Genomic DNA, 25,386 nt, shown 5'->3' on the forward strand with positions numbered 1-25,386 from the left:
AATAAGGCAGGAAGGAGCCCCGGAGCTGGTGATGACAGAGAAAGGAAAGCCAGCCGGTTTTCTACGGGCCATTAAATGTGATGAAAGGAGCTGGCTCCTGTGGAGGCTCCTGGGAGCTGACACGTAGCCGTCACTCCATCAGGCCAGGCTGAGGCTCCGGCTTCAGCTGGCAGCCAGACTTCCTCCTCAGGGGACACTTCCACCTCTGCCATCTGAGGTTACCACCACCCGCCCCGTCCCTCTCCGTCCCTGGGCCCACGCAGAGCAACTCAAGCGCCAGGCTGCCCGGGGCTGCTCTCCGGCTCTGCCGCTCAACCTCCCTGGCCAGTTTCTTTATCTGTAAAATGGGGACAATCACAGTGCTTCCCTGTAGGGCTGCTGTAAAGATTAAGAAAGCTCATCTAGGAAAAAGCACTCACACACAATAGGGCCAGACTAGAGGAAATGCTGGCTTGGGCAACAGCTATATGATTAAAAAATTAACCCCCCCCCCATGTGCAGTTCCTCTCCTCTGACTGTCCTGCCCCGATCCCTGGGCACTGGGTTTCTCCCCACAGGTGACCATCACACACCATCCAACCTCAGGGCTCGTTTTCAGAAAGGGAAATTGAGGCCCAGAGAGCCCACGGGCCCTCCTCAAGATGCCTTCTCTGGCCTTTCTGAACCACCTCCCAAGGGTCCAAATGGCACTTCTTCTAGAAAGACCTTCCATCTAGGGCCAAAAAAAAAACACAACCCCTTCCTCCTCTACACTGGGGCATAACTCAGTATGACAGCACGTTGGCTGAATGTATCCTCCTCCCCCCTCCACTAGGGCCTGGGGCACAGAGGGTGAATCAGACCCAGTGTCTGCCCTTGGGAAGCTCAGGTTAATCACCCATATCTTTCTCCTTTCCAAACCACAAGCTCGGCACCCGCAGGCACTGAGGAAGTGAACCTAGACTCCGCACTCAGAGCCCAGTGCTCCTTTCTCCACCATTCTGCCTTCTCCAGGCATGCTTCCAGAAATCTTCTAAGTACTTTCGCTGGGCCAGCCCCATGAGGCCCCAGGATAGAAGGGAGGTTCAGTAAGACTCCCCCGCCTCAGGGAGCCTGCTGGTCTTTGGGCTTAAGCCCCCACCCCCATGGTGTTTGCCGAATCCGCCTGTCCTGGTCTCTGTTCTTTGTCTACACATTTGAATGTAGGCGAGCCAATTCTGATACCAATCCCGTAGTACATACTCAACAGTCACATAAGCCTGGGTTCCGATCCAGCTGGCTGACACCCGGCCAGGCACATGAATCCCGTGTTCCTCAATTTTTCCATCTGTGAAATGGAGACATAAATGCCCACCCCCCTCATGGAACCACTGTAAGAGTCAGACTACCCGCCAACCTCCCAGCACAGAAGCAACTGGGGTCATCCCAGGAATTCCCTTTCTCTTCTCTCTCCCCAGCCAGACCTCCCCATTCTGTCAAGCTCAAGATCCACTTTCCAGAGGCCCTTCCTCTCTTTTCCAGGTCACCCTGAGAGCTCTCTCTTCTGCTCCCTCCCACTGCATTGACTCCAGTCCTGAGCAGGGCTCGGTCCTCTCGTGGGTTCTGCTCGAGTTGACTTTCTCCTTCCAGCCACAATCTAGGCGACAAACTCAACCCCAAACCTGCCCCACAGCATCTCACCATGTTCACAGAAGGCATTCGAAAACTAATTTGCGAAGGTGGCCTGGGCCCCTGCGAAAGGCTGAAGATTTGGAGTCCGAACACTTAAGTGGGAATCCTAGCTCTGCTATGTGATTTCCAGGGGGACATTCGATTCTAGAAGCCTCAGGTTTCTCATCTGGAAAATGAGGACTGAATAACGTCTACCTGACATGGTTGCTATGGAGCCCAGATGAGCTAGCATATGTGAAAGCCCTTTTGTTATAAACGAAAAAGTTCTATTTAAGGGATTATTATTTTCAGAGTCGCAAATCCAAACCTACTGACTCCTTAACTTTCTTATACCTAGACACTAGCTCATCCCACAGAGCTTCTTAGCCCCCAATAATCCACCCACCCCGCATTCTTCGTTGTCCATCCCAAACAAAAAGCCAACAGCTTAGAATTCACGGCCTCTGTCGAACACAAACCTGGTTCCAGTTCAGGGACCACAAAACCTCTCTCCCATCCTCAGATCTCATCCCTCCTCAAAACAGGTTTCACCTTCCCAGCTTTGGGTACCCCGGGGCCTCCAATCTGCCCCAACAGCATTTTGGACAGGCATCATTTCTACCTGACAGTCCAATTTCAGTGGCAAGTCAAAATGGGGAAGGAAGACTCTGGTGGGTGTGGTTGTATGTGGGGAGAGGGGCAGTAGTAGTCTCAGTAGTAGAAGTAAAGATTCTGCTGGAATTTTGTGTCCAACAGTTGCTAAATGTACTATAATTATCCCATTTGTGTGAAAATTCAAGGATCTGCATTCTGCTATTTTCATGGGACTGGATGAATTGCAGATGCTGAGGAAAATGGTAAGAAGTTGGGGTTCAAAGTCTGGTACCCAGACACCAAAGTCTCTGTGAGCAACCCCAGAGAACCCACGAAGCTGCTGCGGGCCCCCAGTCCCCCAGCCCAGGATCAGACCCCTTCTCCAGCCCCAGACTCCCCAGCCCCCCTTTCCCCGCCCCAGCCCCTACTCTTCCCCATTGATGCCATGTTGGCACCAGAGCCATCAGGGGCAGGGGGGACGTTTCTACCTTTTCGTTTTGTTTTCCTCCTGGGAAAACTGCTTTGTCTCTGTGCAAGACCCTTAAACCAGGCACCTTATAAATATCCGAGCCAGAGAGATTTTAAAAAGGAAAGGGAGAGGAGGGAGCAGGCCCGGGGCCAGGGCGGGGAAGGGGGAGATCCTGGAGGGGGGATCCTCTGAGGGCGGGAGGGGGTCGGAGGTCTGGGTCAGTGACTCTGGGGCGCCCATCTCCGGGGGGCGCCCCCCAAGCGCTGGAGCTGCACCCCCCTCTCACCCCCCACCACCCCAGTCCCCGCGCGCTCCTGGCACAGCGACCCGCCGCTCAGGCCTCCCAGCCCAGGGATGGATCTCGCGACCGGAAATGCCCCCCTGCCCAGACCGCGCCCCCCTTTCCTGCCGCCCCCCCCCCCCCCCCCCCCCGGCCGGGCCGTAGGCCCCGGATCCCCGGGCTCGCGTGGCCGCCGCAGCCGACAGAGGCGACCCGTCGGCGGCCGCGGTCCCTTGCTGCGGTCCCCTCAACTCTCGGCGCTGCGGGACCAAGGCGCACACAAAAGGAAGGGGCGCGCTGCCAGAAACGCCCCTGCCAGCCCCCTCGACCCCCTTCGCGGGGGCCCGGCAAAGCATCCGCGCACCCCAAAGCTCCGGACGCCGAGGCGGGAGCCCCCCACGCAAGAAAATTCCAAGGCACTCCCCCCCCACCACCACCACCGGGAGCTGCAGGGGCGGCCAAATCACCCAGCGGCAGGTGCCCCCGGCCGCACAACTTTGAAACTTTGGGGCAGGGCACGGGGACGGGGTGGGGGAGCCCCAAAAAGGAGGAAATGAGGATTTGGCGGCTCTTTCTTTATTTCTGCAAAATGCACTTTGCGGGTGGCCCCGCGCAGCTCCGGCCTGGCCCGGGCTTCCCCCGCGCCTTCTCCCGGCCCGGCGCGGCCCCCGGGCGCCCCCGAGCCCTCCCGCGCCCGCCGCGGGGACGCGGTCGGGCCCCGGCCTCTGCCCCGCCGGGCTCGGGCCGCGCGCAGCACTCACCTCGGCCGGGCTGCGCTCCCCGCGGGCCTGCGCCGAGCCCGATAAATGGTATGCTATGACTAGAGGTATGATTACGTTATTATTATTAGTAATAATAAGAGTAAATGCTATTTAATTACGGGCGGCCGCATCGTGCTCCCGGCGCCGCCGCCCCGGCAGCTCGGTCCATGTGGCTCCGGAGCGCTTTACTTTCATTTCCAGCCCCTCGGCCGGCCGCGCGCGGCAGCACCCGCTGGAGGCACCGTCTCCTGCAGCTCTTCCTCCTCGGGTCCTAGAGCGCGGCTGCCCTCGCCTCGCGCCCGGGGTGGGCGGCGCGGGCTGCGCACCTGGGGGCGGGGAAGTCCCCCTGCCCCGTGCAGAGCTCCTGCCTGGAAGCCACCTTTATTTTCTCTCAACGTGGCCTTCCCTTTTAGGGCTTTTTCCTCGGGCGAGTCGTTGCGGGTCCAACTCAGCGCCTCGGCCCTTCCCGGTAGGTGGAGGGGCTCCCGCGTTGCCAGGTGCTTTCACTAAAGCCCCCCCACCACCACCCCCCGCCCCAATCCACGGACGAGGACCAGAGGCTCATCAGAGAAGCATCAGACCCTCAGTCGGCTGGTGTTTTATGTTTGAGATCTTTCCGGAAAGGGTTTGAGGGTACTTAGAAGACCCAGTGGGTAAAGGGAGATGACCCAGAGAGGCGGGCTGTCTGGCCTTCCTCGCCGCCGCCGCCGCCGCCTCCGAGCCGGGCAGGCCCAGGCTGGATTTGAATCCCGAGCTTCTGATTCCAAATACCGCGTCATCCTCGCTGCCACTACCTGCGCCCTTGATTCCAGACGACTCCCACACCCCGGGAGAGTTCTCTCAAATGTCCTTCTTTCCTCCTTTTAATTTCAGACACACACACATGCACTTACATATTCATGCACACATACTTACGTGCGTATGTATGTACATACACGTACACATGTGTGTATTTTAATTACTGAGGATCAACTGTGACCCCAGCAGACTTTATGTTATCTCTTCCCCAAACCTTTGTGCCAGACATCTTAGACGCTGGGGAAATATTGGTAGGACAAAAATTTTTTAAGGTTTTAACTATTTATTTGACAGAGATAGAGCACATGCAGGGGGAGCAGCAGGCAGAGAGGGAGGGAGAAGCAGGTGGTCCACTGAGCAGAGAGCCTGACATGGGGCTCGATTCAAGGACCCTGGGATCATGACCTGGCAAAAGACATTTAACTGACGGAGCCACACAGGCGCCCCTGTAGGACAGATTTTTAACATTTAAACACACTGTCCTAAGGGCAAGGAGGGCAAGAACCCGGAGATGTGTCTACTTACTTCCTTCTCACAATGATCCTGAAAGCTTGGTTTTATTTATCTGGGGGTGTAGATATTTATTTATTTGAGAGAGAGAGAATGGGTAGGGGTTGGGGCAGAGAGAGAGGGAAAGAAAAGACTCTCTGCTGAGCAAGGAGCCCTAGGCGGGGCTTGTTCTTAGGACCCCGAGATCATGACCTGAGCTGAAATCAAGAGTCAGATGCTGGGGCACCTGGGTGGCTCAGTGGGTTAAAGCCTCTGCCTTCAGCTCGGGTCATGATCCGGGGTCCTGGGACCAAGTCCCACATCTGGCTCTCTGCTCAGCGGGGAGCCTGCTTCCCTCTCCCTCTCTCTCTGCCTATCTCCCTGCCTACTTGTGATCTCTGTCTGCCAAATAAATAAATAAATCTTTTTTTTTTTTTTTAAATGAAAAGCAGCGTCCAGAGGTCCTTGGACTTACTGCAGAGCAGGATTTGCTGAAAATGAAGATATCTAATCCCCGGCTCTCAAAAGATTCTAATTCAGGGGTGCCTGGGTGGCTCAGTCACTGGGCGTCTGCTTTCAGCTCAGGTTATTTTCCCGGGGTCCTGGGATCGAGCCCCACATCGGGGCTTGTGTGCCTTCTCTCACTGTACCTCTCTCTGTCAAATAAATGAATAAAATACTTTAAAAAAAAACATTCTGATTCAGCATTTCTAATAAGCACCCCTTAGGGATTCTGATATTTCGTGGGAATTCAATCCCTGGGTCACCTGGGATAGACCCAAGATCATGGGTTAAAGGCAGCTTCCCTGGAGATTTGGGGAAGTTGGGCGCTGGCATTTGGAAGACCAAGCTGGGTGGGAGTCCCAGCTCCCACCTCTTGCGGGCTGGGTGACTGTGGGCAATCTCACATCATCAACTTCCTCACTTGTAAATAAGGATAAGAATATCTGATAAATATACCCCCTGCACAATTTATAGTGAACCGCTCCTGACAATCGATCAGATTAGCCACCACTTGTTACCATCACCCCCGTGTTGTGGAGGAGGATGCTGAGGCCAGCTGGATCCCCACATCTTGCCTCAAATGAACTAGCTGGCCAGTGAAGTATCCCACCATCGCAAGTGGCCCGTAAAGGAACACATATCCTTTTCCTTTTCTTTTTTCCAAAAGATTTTATTTATTTATTTGACAGAGAGAGAGAGACAGCGAGAGAGGGAGGGAACACAAGCAGGGGGAGTGGGAGAGGGAGAAGCAGGTTTGAGCAGGGAGCCTGATGTGGAGCTCGATCCCAGGGTCCTGGGATCATGACCTGAGCCCAAGGCAGACACTCAACCCATTGAGCCACCCAGGCAACACTCTTAACTTTATTCTTTTTTTTTTTTTTAAAGATTTTATTTATTTATTTGACAGACAGAGATCACAAGCAGGCAGAACAGCGGGGGTGGGGAGGTGGGAGCAGGCTCCCCTGAGCAGAGAGCCCAATGGGAGGGGCATGGGGAGGGCTTGATCCCAGGACCCTGGAATCATGACCTGAGCCAAAGGCAGTTGCTTAACCAACTGAGCCACCCAGGTGCCCCCTTAACTTTATTCTTAATGCTTTTTTCATCTATACTATTTTTTAAAAATTCCTGTAAGTATTTATTAAAAAATTATTTCCAGATGCCTGGGTGGTTCAACGGGTTAAGCGACTGCCTTTGGCTCAGGTCATGATCCTGGAGTCCCAGGATTGGGCCCCACATGGGGCTCCCAGGTGAGTGGGAAGTCTGCTTCTCCCTCTGACCTTCTCCCCTCTTACGCTCTCTCTCACTCTCTCTCAAATAAATAAATAAGATCTTAAATAAATAAATTCTTTTGTTCCAGGCGCCCTGGAACAAAAGAATTCTTAAAGGAGAAAATAATTTACCAAAAGCATTTGGTATCAGGAAACTCCCCAGAAACATGAGGCCACAATTTAAGCTCCTCCACAGACAACATTCTTTTCTGTCTCACTCACCCTCGGATTCCAAGAGCCAGAACAGTGCCTGGTACATAGTAAATACTTGATTACTATTTGTGGGGGGAATGAATTATTTTAATTATGGTTATTTATCAAAGTTTAAAAAGGTCATGTAGGGGCACCTGGGTGGCTCAGTGGGCTGAAGCCTCTGCCTACAGCTCAGGTCATGATCCCAGGGTCCTGGGATTGAGCCCCGCATCAGGCTCTCTGCTCAGCGGGGAGCCTATTCCCCCACCCCCCCGCCTCCCTCTCTGCCTACTTGTGATCTCTCTATGTCTGTCAAATAAATAAAAATAAAATCTTAAAAAAATTTAAAAAAAAATTTAAAAGATCATGTATTCTGATGGGGAGCCCTGGGCTTGAACCGGGGGAGAATGTGGTTTGAGTGGTCTTTAACAGAATCATCTGTTAGCAGCAACTTCCCACCAGGGGAGCTGACCCTTGAGGGTGAGGGGGCAGAGGACTCTGCAATGCTGGGAAGCCAGGCCCACCACCTTTCTCTCGGAGCCCTAAGCAAGCACCAGGACCCTGAAGGATCTTGGGAATTTCTCTCCACATTCCTCACATGTCCGGCATAATTCAGGCATTTGTCTTTGATCTCACTAAATGGCAAGTCTGCAGACTTAGTAGCTCTTAGTACCAGTATAAATATTGTTATTTATACCATTTACAATTAGTAATTAAGTTTGTTTCCAGGCACCACAATGGAATTTAAAACACTCAGTTAAAGTAAACCAAACTAATCAGAGGCAGCCTGCTTTTCTCTTCAGAACATCCTTTAAAAACAAAAGAACAAGAAGCTGCAAAGAGACAGAAACGTCTCAAACATTCTCCTTTCCCCTTATACCCACCTCACACTCACAGAATGAATTGTTTTGCATGTGTGTTGAAAAGGACCCCAGAGGGGCGCCTGGGTGGCTCAGTGGGTTAAGCCGCTGCCTTCGGCTCAGGTCATGATCTCAGAGTCCTGGGATCGAGTCCCGCATCGGGCTCTCTGCTTGGCAGAGAGCCTGCTTCCCTCTCTCTCTCTCTCTCTGGCTGCCTCTCCGTCTACTTGTGATTTCTCTCTGTCAAATTAATAAATAAAATCTTTAAAAAAAAAAAAAAGAAAAAGAAAAGGACCCCAGAGATCTGGCTTCTGCTCTTTTTTATCTTGGGGTACCTGGCTGACTCATTTGGTAGAGCAAGCTACTCTTGATTACTGGGATCATGAGTTCAAGCCCCACGCTGGGCATAGAGCTTACTTAAAACAAACAAAAAGACCTACTGTCTCTTGTCTAAATTACTGTGTAATTTGGGCAGGTCACCTAACCTCTCTGGTCCTCAATTCTTTGAAGTGTTGAAGATAGGCGTGGCCTGAGATGGCTCTGTCCATCTGTCAAAGGCTTTGATTCCATTTACTAGGCACAGCAAACTAGCTCTCAGGTGATACCTTGAAAAGGAGAGAGAGTGAGTTGCAGAAAGAGAAGGGATGACAACTGCGTTGCTTGGAAACACTGATGGCTCTGGACTCCTCTGACACTGTGTACCATTGTGTAACCTCCTTCTCCCAGTCTTCCCATTTTAAAGTGGTTTAAGACAGAATCTAGTTTCAGGAGTAACAAACAGAATCTGGATTGCTAAGGGGTGATGTTGGGCTGTTTTGGTGATTTTGAGTATAGAACATGAACATGTTCAGACAGAACATTTACTCTCCCCCAGGCTCTCATTACCTCCCAATACCTCTTTAGCCCTTGAAGGCTGTTGTTTCCTTTTCTCTCCCTTTCAATTAAGTAGAATGCACACCCCGCGTGGGGCTTGGACTCACTATCCTGAGATCAAGAGTCGCATGCTCTATGGACTGGACCGAGCTAGCCAGGCACCCTGAAGGCCATTGTTTCTGCTAAGAATTCCCTTCCAAACCTGAAAATCTTATGACGCATCAGTTAGGGGAGGGCAGGGAAGATCACCTAAGATGTTCTACCATCTGCCCTCCTGGGAGGTCTCTGTCAGAAGGTCAAGGAAGGCCTCAAAAAGAAAAACTGGAAAAGGGAGGCTGGGGATCACCCCAAGGAAAATCCAGACTGATTTGATCAGTGCTAGCTGTAATCGGCACAGGAATAGCATCAGGCCTAATTGGGAGCATCTCAGCCTTCTCAGATGATGACTCATTTTAAGCAAACATCCAGTGACCCTGACTGGAATCCAGCTCAAATGAGGGAACGTGAAGCACTTACGACAAGTGAATCCCGGAAAAGATGCTGCCAAGTTGGGTACAGTACCTGCCCCAAAGCTCTCCCAGGTTGACAAGGACGCTGCCAATAATATTATTAATGTTGTGAAAAAGCTCTCAGAGCTGCAAATCAGCCACTGTGGGGACTTGAAGCTTGCTATAGGGCCTAGAGGAAGGTGACTCATTCTGGACAGAGTGATGTAGAAAAGCTTCCCGGAGGAGATGGTATTTGCCATGGGCCTTATACGCAGAATAGGAGAGGATGGGTGGAAAGAGGACCCACATCTCAGGAGTGGTGCGAACCAGGGTATAGAGCTTGTTTTCTCATCTCTCTGCTGGAAGGGGTGGCAATGATGCCCGCTTCCTTTGCGGTTGTAAAGATTAAATTAAGTGTGTGTGAAAAGATCTGGCACATAATATATTTAACTTTCAATTGCAGGTAAAGCAAAAATCATGTGCGTGGGCCAAGTTGTGAGAGGTGACTTTGGAGAAGGCTGCATATGTTGATGGTGATTATCTCTGGGTGCTAGAGTTTCTCGGGTAATGTTTACTTTTCTCTTTATCCTGTTCTATGTTGGTTGAAGTATTTATAGCAAACACATGTTATTTATATAATGGATAAAATGTTCTTTGCGAAAAGAAAAAAAGAAAAGCTATTTGTGTTCTGATACCTAAAAAATTAAAACCTAGGGGAAAGTAGCAGAACTGTTCAAAGAACCCCCCCCCATACCCCCTCACCCAGGTTCACTTATTTTGAACATCAGGCCACATGCGCGTGCGCTCTCTCTACGTGTATATATACATTTTTGAACTATTGGTAAGTCAGTTGCTGATACCACACCCCTAATTATTTAAGCATACATTCCCAAGAACAGGGGCAGCCTCTTACATAACCCAGCACAATAATAACAATCAATAAATTAAAAAAAAAAAAGATTTCATTTATTTATTTGAGAGAGTGAGAGAGAGATGAGAGTGGAGAAGGTCAGAGGGAGAAGCAGACTTCCCGCAGAGCTGGGAGCCCAATGCGGGGCTCAATCCCAGGACTCTGGGATCACGACCTGATCCGAAGGCAGTGGCGCAACCAACTCCGCCACCCCGGCGCCCAACCATCAATAACTTGAACACTGACACAATGCTATCATCTAATATGCAGTCAGGTTTTGCTAAATTGTCTCCATATTGGCCTTTAAAGTAATTTCCTCCCCAGCCCAGGATCCAGTCCACGACCCCTGTTTGCGTTTAGTTGTCATGTCTTTTTTAGTCTCCTTAAATCTGCAACAGTTCCTCAGATTTTCTTAGTCTTTCATGACACAGACATTCTTGCAAGAGTACAGAGCGGTTATTCTAACTGAAGCGGAAGAAACTGTAACTCCGTTGGGTTTGGCAGATGTTTCCTCAGGATTAGGTTAATCTTCTGCATTGCTGACTGCACGGTCCCATGCGTCCTTCTCAGTGCATCACTTCAGCAGGTGTGCAATGAACGTCAGTTTGTCATGTTACTAATGTTAACGGGCACCATTTAGTTAAGATGGTGTCCCAGGGGGCGCCTGGGCGGCTCAGTGGGTTAAAGCCTCTGCCTTCGGCTCAGGTCATGATCCCAGGGTTCTGGGATCAAGCCCCACATTAGGCTCTCTGCTCAGCGGGGAGTCTGTTTCCTCCTCTCTCTCTCTGCCTGCCTCTCTGCCTGCTTGTGATCTCTGTCAAATAAATAAATAAAATCTTTAAAAAAAAAAAAAAAAAGATGGTGTCCCAGGTTCTCTAACATAGGATAGCCATTTCCCCTTTTTAATTATCAAACAACTTGCGGCTATTTATGTGAAACCCTTCGAATGGCCTTTCAATTTCATGGGATTAAAAAGATGAGGCTTTCCTTTGAGGAAACGGATGCGTATTTCTTGCTGAACAGATCCAACAGCTCGCCTTCGGGACTACTAGTCTTTTGTCTATAAAGATAGGTGAGCGTGAACCTTTCCGGAAAGGCTGAGTCGCCTGGACCGCAAGGCTTGACGGGAATTGTAGTCTCTCTGGGCGCCCGAGGTTACACGCCGCCCTGTGGCCTCCTGGAGAAAGCGCCAGAAGCCGAAAAGGGAGGGCGCAGAGGGAGAGGGCGGTGGCGCGCTGGGACGCGGTGCATCACGGGACTGGTAGTTCGTAGGCGCACTCCTGCCGCGGACACCGCCCCCCGCGCAGGAAAACTCGACTACCATACCCGATAGGCCACGCGCGCGGGGGGAGGGGAAACCCGGCCGGGGCCTCGAACAAATCAAATCGAAGGAAAGAAACTGCCGGCTTTCAAAATCCTCCTCCTCCGCCATCATCCGCCGCCGTGCGGGGGGCAGGTGGTGTCGGAGACGGGAGTGGCGAGAACTGCCGAGAGAGCTGACGGAAGAGTGGGCCGGGTATCGGGACCCGTGGGCTCGGAGGCGGCGACCCCGACCTGACCTGACCCGGACCCTAAATCATTTCCCGCCCCCGCCGGGCGGACGCGCGCGCTCAGGTCGTCCCACGCGACGGCGCCGCCTGTTTACGGTAAGGGTCGGGGTCCCTTTCCTTTTTCCGTCACCTGCCTCGGATGGGGGCGGGGGGGGGCGGCGCGTCCTTGCATCTGGGCGAGGAAGGTGTGGCGCTTCCGTGCGCCTTCTGGGTGTCTTCGCGGCCTTATCCCCTCCGCTTCCACGGCCAAGCGCGGAGGGGCTGAGAGAGGGGGTGCTGGTGGGGGGGCACAGGCCCTTTTCCCAGATCGGGGAACTGAGGCTTGGAGAGGGCGTCTGGCGCAGTTGCCAGCAGTGGCGCCTCTTGTTGGCGTCGGTGACAACTGGGGGCGGTGCGCGTCCTCCGGGGATCCCGGATGGGGCTCCCGCGCCTCCCGCCTGTCATTTGAGGCCCGCACACGCGCGTCGCTCCCTTCGCCGCCTCCCCATAGCCCCACGCCCGCGGAGGGCCTGGGCTGGCGCCGTAGCCCCTGAGATCGCCATGAGTCACTGCCGACGCTTCGCAGAAACGGTAGATGTGCACCCGAGAAAATCTGCGACTTTCGTGCCCGAAAAGGAGAGGACCGTTTGTGTATTTACTGATCCTTTGCAGACCTAGGGCGAATCAAGCACCTCTCTGTGCTTTGTTTTGGCAGTCTTCAAAGTGCGTGTTGTGTCCGTATGGGACTGAGGAACAGGCCCTTTTCTAGCTGAGAAGTTCTGTGTTCCAGTAGGAGCATACCTGGGAGCCCCACCACCATTTCTCTTGCCTCAAATTGGCCTACCCAGAACTGCACGTGATGGCGGGGTTTCAGACTCATGTTTATTTAGTGTCATCTCTTCGTTTTTGGATCACCTTCCAGATGCCAGGCCTTAGGTTGCATTTAAGTGATCCTGTCAAAACGTCTGTCAGTGCCTGCTTTTCTCTGTTAAAAACCCACCAGTGGCTCTCCTTTTCACTCAGAGTAAAAGCCACACTTTTTAAATGGCCTTTGTGACTCTGGCCTCTTGCTAATTCTCTCTTCTCATTTCTTGCTTTATTTCTCCTTCCCTCTCTGCCTTCCAACATCACCCGCCTCCTTGCAGTTCCTCTAATCTCCTCTCTTCCCCCCAACCAAGAGCCTTTGCTTTTGCTATTTGGTTTGCAGGAATGCTCTTCCTTCAGATACCTGCCTGGCCCAGACCTTGATATCCTTCAAGTCTTTGTTTCTTTCCTAATAATATCTTCTTTGGCCATTCTGATTTGTTTTTTAAGTAGGCTCTATGCCCATTGTGGAGCCCAACATGGGGCTTGAACTCATGACCCTGAGATCAAGACCTGAACTGAGGTCAATAGTCGGTCGCTTAACCAACTGAGCCACCAGGCACTCTAACCAATCTGTTTTAAATGGCAACCCCCAGAAAACTCCTTTCCGTCTTCTCTATTTGTTTTTCTTCTTATCATTGTTTTAAGATACTACGTATCTTGTGGAGAACACATGTTCTAAGGGGTGCATGGCTGGCTCAGTTGTTAGAGCTTGGGACTCTTGATCTTGGTGTTGTGGGTTTAGACCTTACATTGGGCATAGCGATTACTTAAAAAATAAAATTTTAAGAGGTGCCTGCATGGCTCAGTCATTGGGTGTCTGCCTTCGGCTTAGGTCATGATCCCAGAGTCCTGGGATGGGCCTGCTCAGTGGGAAGCCTGCTTCTCCCTCTCTCACTCCCCCTGCTTGTGTTCCCTCTCGTTGGGTCTGTCAAATAAATGAATAAAATCTTTAAAATAAGTAAATATCCCCCTCTCTCTGCCTGCCTCTCTGCCTACTTGTGATCTTTCTCTCTGTCAAATAAATAAATAAATAAATAAAATCTTTAAAAAGAGAGAAAGAACACTTATTTTAAGAAGGCACTCTTTTTTTCATTCACTGCTGTGCTCCGGTATCTGGAACAAGTATAGAACATAGTAGTACACAATAAATGTTTGTTGAATATATGAAAAGACGCCTCGTTACCCAGAAGAATAATTCATGCTTCCTGGTAAAGATAGACAAACCAGGGTGATCCGGGTTAAGTTAAAGAGAAGGAGGTGGGAAGCTGGCTGTCGGAAGCCCAGAGGACGCCTGGGGGGAATGAGAGGATTGGGGGCCGTCACAGTCGTATCTTAAGGATGAATAGATTGGGAAAGAACATGTTCTGGATAAGAAGAAGTCTCTATGGGTCAAGTTGTGTCCCCCATATCCATCTTCCTTGGTGTACCCTGATTACCTGCCTTTTCCTCTTTAGGAAAATGGAATGGTCCTTTCTGCCAGTGTGCTGAGTTCTGCCAGGCTGGAAGCTCCTTTCTTTAGGAACTCTGCCCTTGATCTATTGTGATGGTGGCTGTTGTGATGTAGAAACCTCTGGTCTCCTAGGAACCCCTGAGGTTTGGCTGCCATGGGTTGCCCAGTCTCCTGGCCAAGGTTGAAACTGGCTGTGCAGTGGGCTGACCCCTGTGCCCCACGCCCAGAGACATGCCAGCGTGGGTGGTGGGGCATTTCCTGGGATGGATGACCTGGATCCCATAGCCATCTTAGTTCTGTTTGAGGAAGGGGACCCTCAAACAGAGAGTAGCCAAGATGATCAGGCAGGTGTGTGCTTGGGGCTCTTTGCTGCTATTGGTCAGGGACTCAACTGCCATTCACAAGGGACCCAGAAAACGGGCAACTCACATGGCTCTGCTTGGTGTCCCAGCTGGGGCATTTGGGCAGGGGAGGAGTTAAAGTAAGATAGTGACTTTCCAGAGGCTAAAATGTGATTTTACTACATTCTTGCCACTTTCTCCACCTTTCCAGAATTGTTCTTTCCCTAATGCTATTTTCATTTCTCCCAATAGTTTAGCTGTTGGAATCTTCATAGTGGGGGAAGGGGGTTCAAAACCCTGTTCTGCCCTGTCCTTCTCAGCTGGGGGGCCCCAGGAGACTCTCTCTCTATCTCTCTCTTTTTTTAATATATATTTTACTTATTTATTTATTAGAGAGAGAGAGACACACACACATACACAGTAAGAGAGGGAACACAAGCCGGGGGTGGGGTGCAGAGGGAGAAGCAGGCTTTCCGCCAAGCGGGGAACTCGATATGGGGCTTGATCCCAGGAACCAGAGCTGAAGGCAGACACTTGACGGAGCCACCAGGGCGCCCTGACTCCTCTCTTTTAGTGAAACTTTGTCCTGCTCAGTTTGCAGATTTCCAGGGGAGCCCAGCAACGTGGCCAGCATGGCCTCTGAAGACATTGCCAAGCTAGCAGAGACGCTTGCCAAAACCCAGGTGGCCGGGGGACAGCTGAGCTTCAAGGGCAAGAGCCTCAAACTCAACACTGCAGAAGATGGTGAGTCCGCGCATGGGCTGGCCCAGGGGAGTAAAGGGAGTGTGCTAACGACTACTTACTCTACTTGTGCTCAGGCTTATTTAGCTACATTATCACATTGTTTGTTCTAGTAGCTCTGTGAGATATCGCTTGGCCTATCTAACAGTGAGGCTCAGAGATGATGTGTCCACAAGCACGTACAGGCTTCCTTGCTGGTCGTCGTGTTTTTGGAGGCCATCCTCGCTGGTGACAGCTTAGGTTGGCAAGTGGGAAAGGATAGTAAACGATGAGGGGCCACGACAGCCTCAGGATATCGCCCCTGATGTCTTCAGACCTTTGCCACCATGGTCCCCGGGCTGGGAGTACTGGTTGTCCTCCCCAGAGGTAGGGCCCTCTTGGAGGTCTGGTCCAGGTACCTGAATGCCCTTGGGAGAGGGATGGATGTTCTTGTCTGTGTAGAGGAATGAGGACTGGAGGGAATTAGGAACAAGAACACAGGCCCTGCCTTTTCATCCCTAGCCAGAGCCTGGCTAACACTCCTCAACCCGGAATCCGCTGGCGTTTGGAAGTGAAGGCGCCTATGTCAGTACCTGCGAGGCCTCTTGAGGTTCGAGTCCAACCAGGGAAACTGGTCTGGGCTTGCCTGGTTGTCAGGGAGTGTAGGCAGGCTTGTTGCCCTGCACTGGCTCGGAAGCCACTTGAGTCCTTGGGTTGGTGGGAGTGTGGCCATGCACATTCTTAATATCTCTAGAAGGCCTTAAAATTTATAGAGCTCCCCCGAGCTCTTGTCACTTTTGATCATGCACCATCCTTGGGGGAGGGAGGTGGAAATGTTACCATTTTATAAAGAAGGAAAAACAATTAGGAAGACCTAACTTGCCCAAGGTCATACAGCTGGTACATAGCAGAGCCAGGATTTTAACAGAGGTCTAGCTGAATTTCTGTTCCTGTGTTTCTCAGTGGACATTCAACTCAGTTCAGGAAACACGAATTTGCTATGAAATGCCACTCGGTGAATGCCGAGTCGGCAGGCTCAAGTGCCATGCAGATGGAATCTCGTTTTATTTTCCTAAACGTCCTTGAGGTGAGTTTCATCCCCAGTTTGTAGGTTGGAAAATGAAAGCCCAGGGAAGTGAGAGATAGGACTTGCCTAAGGGCTCAGGTAGAAGTGGTGGAGCTGGGATTTGAGTTCAAGCCTGTCTAGCCTTAAAATCCGGGCAGATCACCACTTCACCGGCGTGGGCTGGACCTGCCGCCTCCATTTTGTAGGTCACCAGGGATGCCCAGCTACAGTCCCAGCCTCTGAGGAGCTTCTGCCCGGGAGTAGGGAGGGACGGGCTCAGAGAGCTGCCAGGGTGCGGCCGAGGGTGAAGGCTATTCTGAGTGACGTGAACAGAAAGCTGTGGGAAGCTCGGCGAGGGAGAGGGCTCATGTCTGGTTTCAGAGGGCCCTGGAAGTCTCCGTGGATGAGGTCGGGTGTGGACTGTTCTTAAGAGGGGAAAGGGCACTAGAGGCCGGAGAACCACGGGAGTGCGGCACGGGAGCTGAGACACACAGGGTGGGCTTGGGACAGAAGAAATCAGGATGCCAGAGGGAGTCCAGTGCAGAGGCCCTTGGATACTGTGTGCGGGAGCCCGGCGGCTGAGTCCTGGTTCCAGAAAGGGCCTCCGTCTTGGCTGTGAGTGAGCCGGCCCAGTCAGGAGAGGGCACAGGCCTGTGTGAGGAAGCCGCGAAACTGATGATGAGAACAAGGCTCTTTTCTCTCCCCAGTAAGTCATTTAAGGACCAAAGAAAGGTCTTTCTGCTTCTCCTTGGCTACGTGGTGAACACCTGGAACCTGTCACTGTGTGAGGCTGTGGAGGCTGAGAGCAGGCTCTGCCGCCCGGCCTCCTGACCGCTGGTCTGGACAGCGCAGCCCTGGCCGCTGTTTGAGTCCCACACCTGGGCACGTGGGGGGCTCATCATGAAGCGTCCGCCTTCGGCTCAGGTCATGATCCTGGGGTCTTGGGATCGAGCCCCACATCAGGCTTCCTGCTTGGTGGGGAGCCTGCTTCTCTCTCTTGCACTCCCCCTGTTTGTGTTCCCTCTCTCGCTGTCTCTCTTTTTCTGTCAAATAAGGAGAAAAAAAAAAAAAGAACCCCATTTGTATTGAAAACAAGTGAGAGAGGCCAGCCAGTGGTGACCTCCGCCTTCCCGTTCCTTCTCGTCCCGTGTTGATGCTTTTTCTTCCAGATCGAGTTGTACCTGTCACTCTCCCCAGGGCTGAACCCTCCATGCTAGCATTACTCGTACAGTAGAAGTCTTCCCTCGGGGCCCTGGCATCTCTGCTGCCTGGCGCTTCAGGACTGCCCAGACGTCCCCGTGAGCAGCTGTCCCCCCTCCTTGTTTGGCTGGCTGGTCTCCGGCTGTTGGGGGGGCTCCGTTTGAGAGCAAGTGGTTCGAGGGGCTGAGACATGATTTCAGCCCTCGTGCCAGCTACAGAGGACACCTGAGCACCTGGGGACCCGGCGCAGGGGAGGGATTGAGGGGGTGCGGTTGGGGGGAGCGCTGCATAAAGTCCATGGTTGTGTGCCAAAGCAAGGATTTGGAGAGGAGCACATGGGTAGAGTTTCAGAAGACCAGTCTGAAACGTAGTTCTACCCTTTTCCTGAATTTCTGGGCAGAGATGCTTCATTCCTTTAAACCTCAGCTTCCCCTTCTAGAAAGTGGGAGGCTCATACCTGTCCAGCCTTCTGGTTGTGAAATGAGAAAAGGAAAATGAGTGCTGGTCACCACCTTCTGGCTGTGTAACCTCAGTAGGCGTGTACGTGCTCTCTGTGTCTCCGCGTACTCCGTTGTGAAATAGACGGAGCAGTGACTAGACGGTGTGGGGGAGGAGGCTGAGCATTCCTCTCTGCGGGGCACGGCAGTGAGTGGAGGCAAAGTCCCTGCTTTCATGAGCTGGAGCTCATGGCCCAGTGAGGAGGGGCTTATGAACCCAGTCTCCATGTAATGATAAGTCATCACTCCGGAGAGTGTAAAATGGTAGCCGGCAGTGTCTGCGGGGGAGACCAGGGCTGTGAAACCTGCCAAGCAGGATCTGACCTGCCTGGGATGTATAGCAGCGCTTCCTGGGGAGGTGTGCTGCTGGCTGCTGGCGGCCTCAGCCTGGGGAGGGAGGCGTGTGCGCAGGCCCCACCGGGACAGCTTGTCTGCGAGCTCCTTACAGGTTGCAAATCACCACCTTTCTGAAACCCTCTCTGTGGCCTTTGTCACCTAAAGGGTCAAGTCCAACTTTTCTCTCCTGTGCACATCTCCATCTCTTCCCCACCACCTTACCCCACTCTGTCTTGTGCCAGCCAGGCTAGATGGGTTTTGTCTCATGCATCTTGTGTGTTCTCGTTTCGGTTTTAAAATTAATACGTGCTCATTATAGAATATAGAAAGATTGAAAGAAGGCAAAAAACCCTTACCTTCATTATCTCACACCCCAGGATACAACTACTTTTAATTTTGGTGCGTTTTTTTCCTAGCTTTTTTTTCCTAGCTTTTTTCTAACCATAGCTGAGTTCCTTCTTTTTTTTCTCTCTTTCTTTCTTTCACAATTTGGATCATAATTAGAGATACTTTTTTTTTTTTTTTTTAAGGTTTTGTTCGTGTGTTTGACAGACAGCATGAGAGGGAACATAAGCAGGGGGAGTGGGAGAGGGAGAAGCAGGCTCACTGCTGCGCAGGGAGCCAGATGCGGGGCTCGATCCCAGTACCCCGGGATTATGACCTGAGCTGAAGACAGATGCCCAACAACTGTGCCACCCAGGCGCCCTAATTAAAGATACTTTAAAAGCTGCTTTATAACCTGATGTTAAGAATAAATTGAGCAGTTCATGAAAAAGCACAGACACAGCCATAATTGCAGCATCTAGAGATAAAACTGTTTTAACATTGGGTTTCTATCCTTTTAGAGCTTGTGGGATGTGTGTGTGTGCGCGTGCACGTGTATGTACATGTGTAAGGTAGAATATATAGCATTTTTTTTTATTTTTATTTATGTTTTTTAATAGGTATAACATTTTGAAAGTGTGATCAGACCAAACACCCATGGAAAACTTCATTTCTCACTTGACACTGTGACATGAATATTTTCCAAGTCGGGCAAACACCTGTGGCACCATTCATAATGACGTCAGTAAAACTGTGTAATTTACTCTGGTGAATTAACCTTTTCATCATAACAAAAACGATACAGTAGTGAACGCCCCACACATGAATCATCTAACACTGAGAGCCTTTCTGTTACTGTACCTGCTGGAGTCTCACCTGGATGCTGTTTCCCTGCTTGGCCTCGTGCACTCCCTGTGCAGGAAGGCTCTGCCCACGCCACCATAGGGTGCCCCAAGCCCCTTCTTCGGCCCATGCAGCCAGCTTCTTTCTTCCTTTGGCTTCCAAGCCTTCCACCCCAGCCTGTTTGAGTACTCCGTACAGAGGAATTTTCTTTTTAGTCACGTCCCCTGCTGGACCGCGAGCCTGCCTGGTTCTCCTTTGTAAGCCAGGACCCGGCACACGGCAGGCCTATTACTGCTGTTGGAATTGTGAGTGAAGAGGTCGTGGCCGGAGTCTGTTCTGCCTCAGTTGTTCGTGAATCCCAAAATCTCAGTTTCTGTTCTTTGGTCCTTCACAGCCAAAGACGTGATTAAAGAGATTGAAGACTTTGATGGTTTAGAGGCTCTGCGCCTGGAGGGCAACACGGTGGGCGTGGAGGCGGCCAGGGTCATCGCCAAGGCCTTGGAGAAGAAGTCAGAGTTGAAGGTGAGGTCCGCATGGTGAGCAGGCCCAGAATGGTTGGGGCCAAGCTTCCACTCACGCCACCACAGCCCCTGCCTATGTCCAGACCCTCCTAGGTCCTGCCTTGTTGGTGGTCACTATAAACAGCTCTCCTTGCTCTGGCCTTCCCAGAGCACAGTCCTGGCCAGGGGCCCTCTCCCTGTGTGATGCGTCCATTCGGATCCCCCGGTGACAGACAGGAGCGTCAGAGGTTCCTCGGGTAACACGCGTGAAAGATGAATGGGGAAGAAGCAGAACCAGACAGGGCGAGCCTGCAGCTAGCACTGCAGATTTGGCATCTGTGAGGAGGGAAGGGCCCAGATTTGGGCCGCCAGTGCCTTGGACAATGGGGCCTTTCTGGCAAGCACTGAGTTTTCCTAGCCGGGAGCTCCAGAGCAAACTGCCTATAGAAGAGTCACGTGTTGGGCCGAAGTGGCCAGGCCTCCGCTCAGCGGCTGGGGCTGGGGTGGTTGGGAAGGTGCTGTGCTCCTCATGCTCAACGGCGGGTTCTTTCTTAAAGGTTAGACCCAAGTGGTGCTCCCCTTTGGCCGGCACAGGGATCCTTCTGTTCCATTCCTAAAGGGGGTCCCACTAAACAGCAGTCCCTCGAGATGCTCAGTGAGAAGAGTTGGGGTTTCAGGTGTTTCAAATGTCATGGGGGAGTCCCTGTGTGCTCTCCGCTCCCGGGAATCCTGGCGTGCAGAGGTATGGGCGGGGGACCCCCTTTTCTGGCTGCAGATGGTGCTCAGTGCACGCAGGACACGTGTCCTCAGTCCTTGGGGCACCACAGATGAGAAAGACTGGGTATGTTTGTAAGTAAGTCAGGGGAACGGAGGCTCGGGGGAGCTGAGTAAACAGCCCAAGATCCTTGTACTGGTCAGTAAGCCGCGTGGCACACTCCGGAGTCTGCTGCTCTTTCCTGGCCCCGCTGCAGCGGCTGAAGGGAAGGGGTGCAGGGCGAGGGTATGTGGCGTGGATCTGCCCAGTGCGGCCCTGGAGCTGGCTCGTGCGGCGGCCCTTACCATTCGTTTTCTCAGGAGGATCATGGTCCTAGCTTAGTAGCTAGGGCAGTGGTGCGTCTTCTCTTCTGCCCACGGCCTGTCGTTTCCCTGAGCAGACACGGGGACATCTTCCTAGGAATAAAGACCCTCCGCACTGGCCAGTGAAGGGCAGGAACGGAGGAGATGTGGCTCCAGGCTGGAGCTGGCGTTTGTCATCGGAGGGTCTGGGTTCAAGCCCCGGTACCGCCACCTTGTGTTCTGTGGCCTTGCACCAAGTTCTGCTCTGAGTCTGGGCTCCTTGATGAAGCCATTTTCTTCCCTGTGAGGTTGCTGTGGTGAGCAAATGCAGGCTTGTGACACATGCATTTTGTGTCACCTCGTGCAGGCCCAGGGCCTTGAGTCACCCTGCCCCCGCTGGGTCAGGGCCGGGGCAGGTGGGAGCTACCCTTGACCCCAGTAATGCTCGCCAGGGTGCTGGGGCACGAGAAGATGCTCCGTCTCCTGTTGGAACACAGGCGCAAGCTAGGTCTTGACGGATGGGAGAGGTGAGGTCCACAGCCACACGGGTCAGGAGGGGCTGGGACTGGGCCCAGATGACAGCCCAGCCTCATCGCTCTGCAGTAACCACTCTCATTTAGAGACTGTTGGGGCCAAATGCTGTATTGCAGAGATGGGATCCTGGGGGTCCAAGATGGGGAGTGGGGAGTGGCAGGCCTGGAGTCAGGTTAGGTCAGAATTGGAACCTCATCCTTGTGCCCCCAAGCCCCATGCAGACCGTTGGCCCATCAGAGCCGGGTTGGGGAAGCTTCTGGGTGAGAGGCCAGTTGTTCGGGGTTCCAGTGCTCAGGCTCTGGCTGCCTGTCCTGGCCCTGAGCACCTGCATGCTGGTGTATCTGACTGAGCAGACCCATGTAGACTGTCCCCTAAGTCTCCATGTGTGTTGGTGATTTGCTTTACTGGAGGCCTCGAGAATTCTACAGAAATCGGTTTGCCTGGTACTGAAGGTTGGATTTAGTTTATACATTCCAAGGACCGGATTTTCAGGGGAAAGTTGCTTTCTCTGGCTTCCATTATTCCGAGATTCCCAGGAGAGGCTGGAGTTGCCACAATTGGAGGGTAGGGCTGGGTACTTAGAGACCAAATTCCGCTGACCTGCGTCATCTCACAGTCTAGCCATAGGGCCACCACCTTTGTGGCCTTACCCAATACTTTCTTTAAATCAGCTCACTTTGATGTAATTCAAAAGCAAACCTGATCCCTTCTGTAAATGGAAGATGGTATTCTTTACCATAAAAGTAACAAAGTAGCATTATTAAATTCTTGTCACCTAAAGGTTGTCACCTAAACCTTATGGGCATGAGGCCTGCTCACGCTTTGTTCAAAACGCAGACAAGGGGCGCCTGCGTGGCTCAGTTGTTGAGCATCTGCCTTTGGCTCAGGTCATGATCCCAGGGTGCTGGGATCGAGCTCTGCCTAGGTTTTTATGCTTGTTGGGGAGCCTACTTTACCCCCGCCACTCCCCCTGCTTGTGTTCCCTCTCTGGCTGTCTCTCTCTGTCAAATAAATAAAATCTTTAAAACAAAACAAAACAAAGAAACAAAAAAAGGCACTCGAGCCAGAAGTGGAGAGGTAGGCAAGATCCACTAGCCCCAAAGCAAGACCGCCCTCTGGAGGTAATCAGGAGGGCTGGAAAGAGTCTTGGGGGGCTCCTAGCTGGCTCAGGCAGTAGAGCAGGAGACTTTTTTTTTTTTTTTTTTAAGACTTTACTTATTTTTTGACAGGCAGAGATCACAAGTAGGCATAGGCAGGCAGAGAGAGAAGGGAGGAGGAAGCAGGCTCCCTGCTAAGCAGAGAGCCCGATGTGGGGCTCCATCTCAGGACCTCCACATCATGACCCGAGCCAAAGGCAGAGGCTTTAACCCTCTGAGCCACCCAGGTGCCCCGAGCAGGAGACTCTTGATCTCAGGATCATGAGTGTGAACCCCATGTTGGGCAGAGAGATTACTTTAAAAAAGCCTTGAAAAACGAGTAACTTCCTCGCTGCTGGTTCCTTGTATTGCTTGCTTACCACTTCTGCCACTCAAATCCTGTCCCGTGTCGCTTGGGCCCAGTGTATGGGAAACTGGTTTTAGAAATGGAGTCTGGCATATTGGCCCTGGCCCTGCCCCTGGCCTGCTTGGGGCCTGGGGCCAGTCTCTTCCTTCTCAGCCTGGTTTCCCTCCTGGAAAATGAGAGGGTTGGGCAGATCAGGGTTTTCCCCACACTTCTGTTGAGCCCTGTGTGGCCTTTGGGGCCTCCAGGTGCCCCCAGCTTCAGCCAGAGCTGGACCAGCCTTTTGCTGAGGAAACCCAGCTTCAGAAGTATTGTCAGGCTCAGCAGCCCGTGGCCGCGTGGGTACGGCGTCGCCTGCAGGCCACCTCTGCGAGCCTCCACTGACTCCTCTCTTCCTTCTCCTTCCAAAGCGATGCCACTGGAGCGACATGTTCACCGGGAGGCTGCGGTCCGAGATCCCACCAGCTCTGGTAGGTGCACTGGGCCGCCATTCCCCTCCTCTGGGCACCGTGACCCCTTTGATACCTCCCAGGTCTGTTTTCACACCTTGTTCACACCGTGGGGGACTGAGACGCTGAATGGAAGCCTGGCAAGTGCAGCGTCTGCCCGTGTCCTGACAGGTGGATGTCCAGGCCGTGACAGAGCCAGAGGTTAGGGGCCAGTCCTCTGGGGACGCGAGGCCCAGTCACAGGCAGTGCAGCAGAGCCCCGGGGTCCTGGGGTTCATTCCCGAGCTTTGTGGCTTGACTCCACTGTGACTCTCACTCCCTCCACTCTTCTGTCTCTTACCTTTGCACTGCTCGTTCCTTCGCTTCTCACAGCGGGCGGCTTCCATCCACTCTGCTTTCCATTTCCCCATTCCTGGGACTCAGCTTGGCTTGGGTCCGGTTCCCAGCCTGGGGTTGGGTGGGTGGGTCAGGAGGGGGCGTCACTGAGCAGATTGTGGCTGGCCTGGAGCTCAAGGAGAGAGGCAGGTGATAGATAGCCTTTCAGTAACACGGGGCCCAGCCTTCAGGGTGAGGTTCTTGGCCAATTATTGGTATGAATGTCTGTTACTAGGTCTCTCACCCTGGTTGTGCTGGGCCTGCCTTCTTAGACCTCCATGCCTCTAGCCAGCACTGTGGTTCCCGAGGTGCCCAGGGACTCCCTTCGTTTCTAAATCACCTTAGCCTGGGGGCACCTGGCTGATTCCAACGGTAGAGCAAATGGCTCCATCTTCAGGTCAAGTTCAAGCCCCACCTTGGACATAGAGCTTCCATTTGAATGACTGAATGAGTAATGTATTAATAAGCTAATAGTTAGTATAATGATGATGATGATGATGATGCACCTCAGTCCAGTGAACAATTAAGGGTCATTCAGGGAGTGATAGGTGCCCTAAATGGGGACCCCAGAGGGAGGGCTCCTCTGTTGGGGGATTGAGGAAGCCCTTTGGGAGCCGGTTCCATTAGTTACCGGCCTCAAAGGGTGACCAAGAACAGGTGAGGGGAGGATTTGGGGGTTTATAAGAAGGATTTAAAGTTAGAAGACGGGGTGAAGAAGATGCACTTGGGAGACAGGAACTGTGGGCCCCACACGCATCGTTTTACCTGATTTTTAACATTTAAATTTTTCCATCTTTGAGAGAGGGTTTTTTTTTGTTTGTTTGTTTTTGTTTTAAGATTTTATTTGACAGAGAGATAAGGAGGGAACACAAGCAGGGGGAATGAGAGAGGGAGAAGCAGGCTCCCTGCAGAGCAGGGATCCCGATGCGGGGCTCGATCCCAGGACCCTGGGATCATGACCTGAACTGAAGGCAGATGCTTGGCGACTGAGGTGCCCTGAGGGAGGTATTCTTACCTCCGTATTACCGATGACCAGAGTGAATCTTAGAAAGGGGGAAAGAGAATTTGGGGTCAGAGAAGGGCCGGAGCCGCAGGGAAGGTAGGGCAAACAGAGAGGCTTCCGCAGCTCTGGCAGCTGGAGGGCAGGCGGCCAGTGGGGCCAGGTGACAGGGGCTGGGCTTTCTGTGCATAGGGGCGGCCAGAGAATGGCCCTCCGTTGCTAAGGCCGTAGTGGAGAGGGTACTGGAAAGTACCCCTGCTTTCTTGTTTGTGGCTGAGGCAGGAAGAGTGTCTCTGCTCCCTGACTCTGTCCACTGGGAATCCCGTGTAGGATGCACGCCCAGGGCCACCTGTCCTCACCTGTCTCTCGTGGGGAACTGTAGGTATCCCCCGCCCAGCAGGTTGCCAGGAGAGCATAGCATCCTGCCATGTTGGTCTTGGGCTGCGGCTTGGAGATAAGCAGCCATCTGCGCACTCACCACCAGGAACCCTGGGGGCATCAGCGGGGCCTGTCTTCTTGCTGCACGTGCCCTGAGGTGCAGGCCTCCTTCCCTCTGTGGGACCTAGAACCGACCTGAGGCTGTTTCCTCTCTTCTGTCCCCCACAACCCTGGCCAGCCAGCTCCCTCCTCTGCTGCCTGGATCACTGCCTCCCACTCCTGGGCGGGCTCTCGGCCTCCAGTGTGC

General features: G+C 52.7%; 2 protein-coding genes across 6 annotated transcripts in view; one reads left to right on the forward strand and one right to left on the reverse strand.

The window, feature by feature from the left end:
- The window catches only part of ZC3H7B (zinc finger CCCH-type containing 7B), a 58,691-nt gene extending 54,569 nt beyond the window's left edge, over positions 1–4,122 (reverse strand). For 3 of the 5 annotated variants that reach the window (XM_059401919.1, XM_059401917.1, XM_059401918.1), the window contains exon 1: positions 3,734–4,122. The gene's annotated coding sequence lies outside the window, so the exon portion shown is untranslated. The remainder of the gene's footprint in view (positions 1–3,733) is intronic. The other 2 variants (XM_059401921.1, XM_059401920.1) reach the window with 2 other exon arrangements.
- Positions 4,123–11,507: 7,385 nt separating this feature from the next.
- Positions 11,508–25,386, forward strand: part of RANGAP1 (Ran GTPase activating protein 1) — a 31,288-nt gene continuing 17,409 nt past the window's right edge. The window contains exons 1-4 of the mRNA XM_059401928.1: positions 11,508–11,761; positions 14,897–15,046; positions 19,683–19,810; positions 23,289–23,348. Coding sequence (XP_059257911.1) covers positions 14,935–15,046; positions 19,683–19,810; positions 23,289–23,348 — 300 coding nt within the window. The 5' untranslated portion in view covers positions 11,508–11,761; positions 14,897–14,934. The remainder of the gene's footprint in view (positions 11,762–14,896; positions 15,047–19,682; positions 19,811–23,288; positions 23,349–25,386) is intronic.

This window comes from Mustela nigripes, chromosome 6 (assembly GCF_022355385.1).
Source record: "Mustela nigripes isolate SB6536 chromosome 6, MUSNIG.SB6536, whole genome shotgun sequence".
NCBI lineage: Eukaryota > Metazoa > Chordata > Mammalia > Carnivora > Mustelidae > Mustela > Mustela nigripes.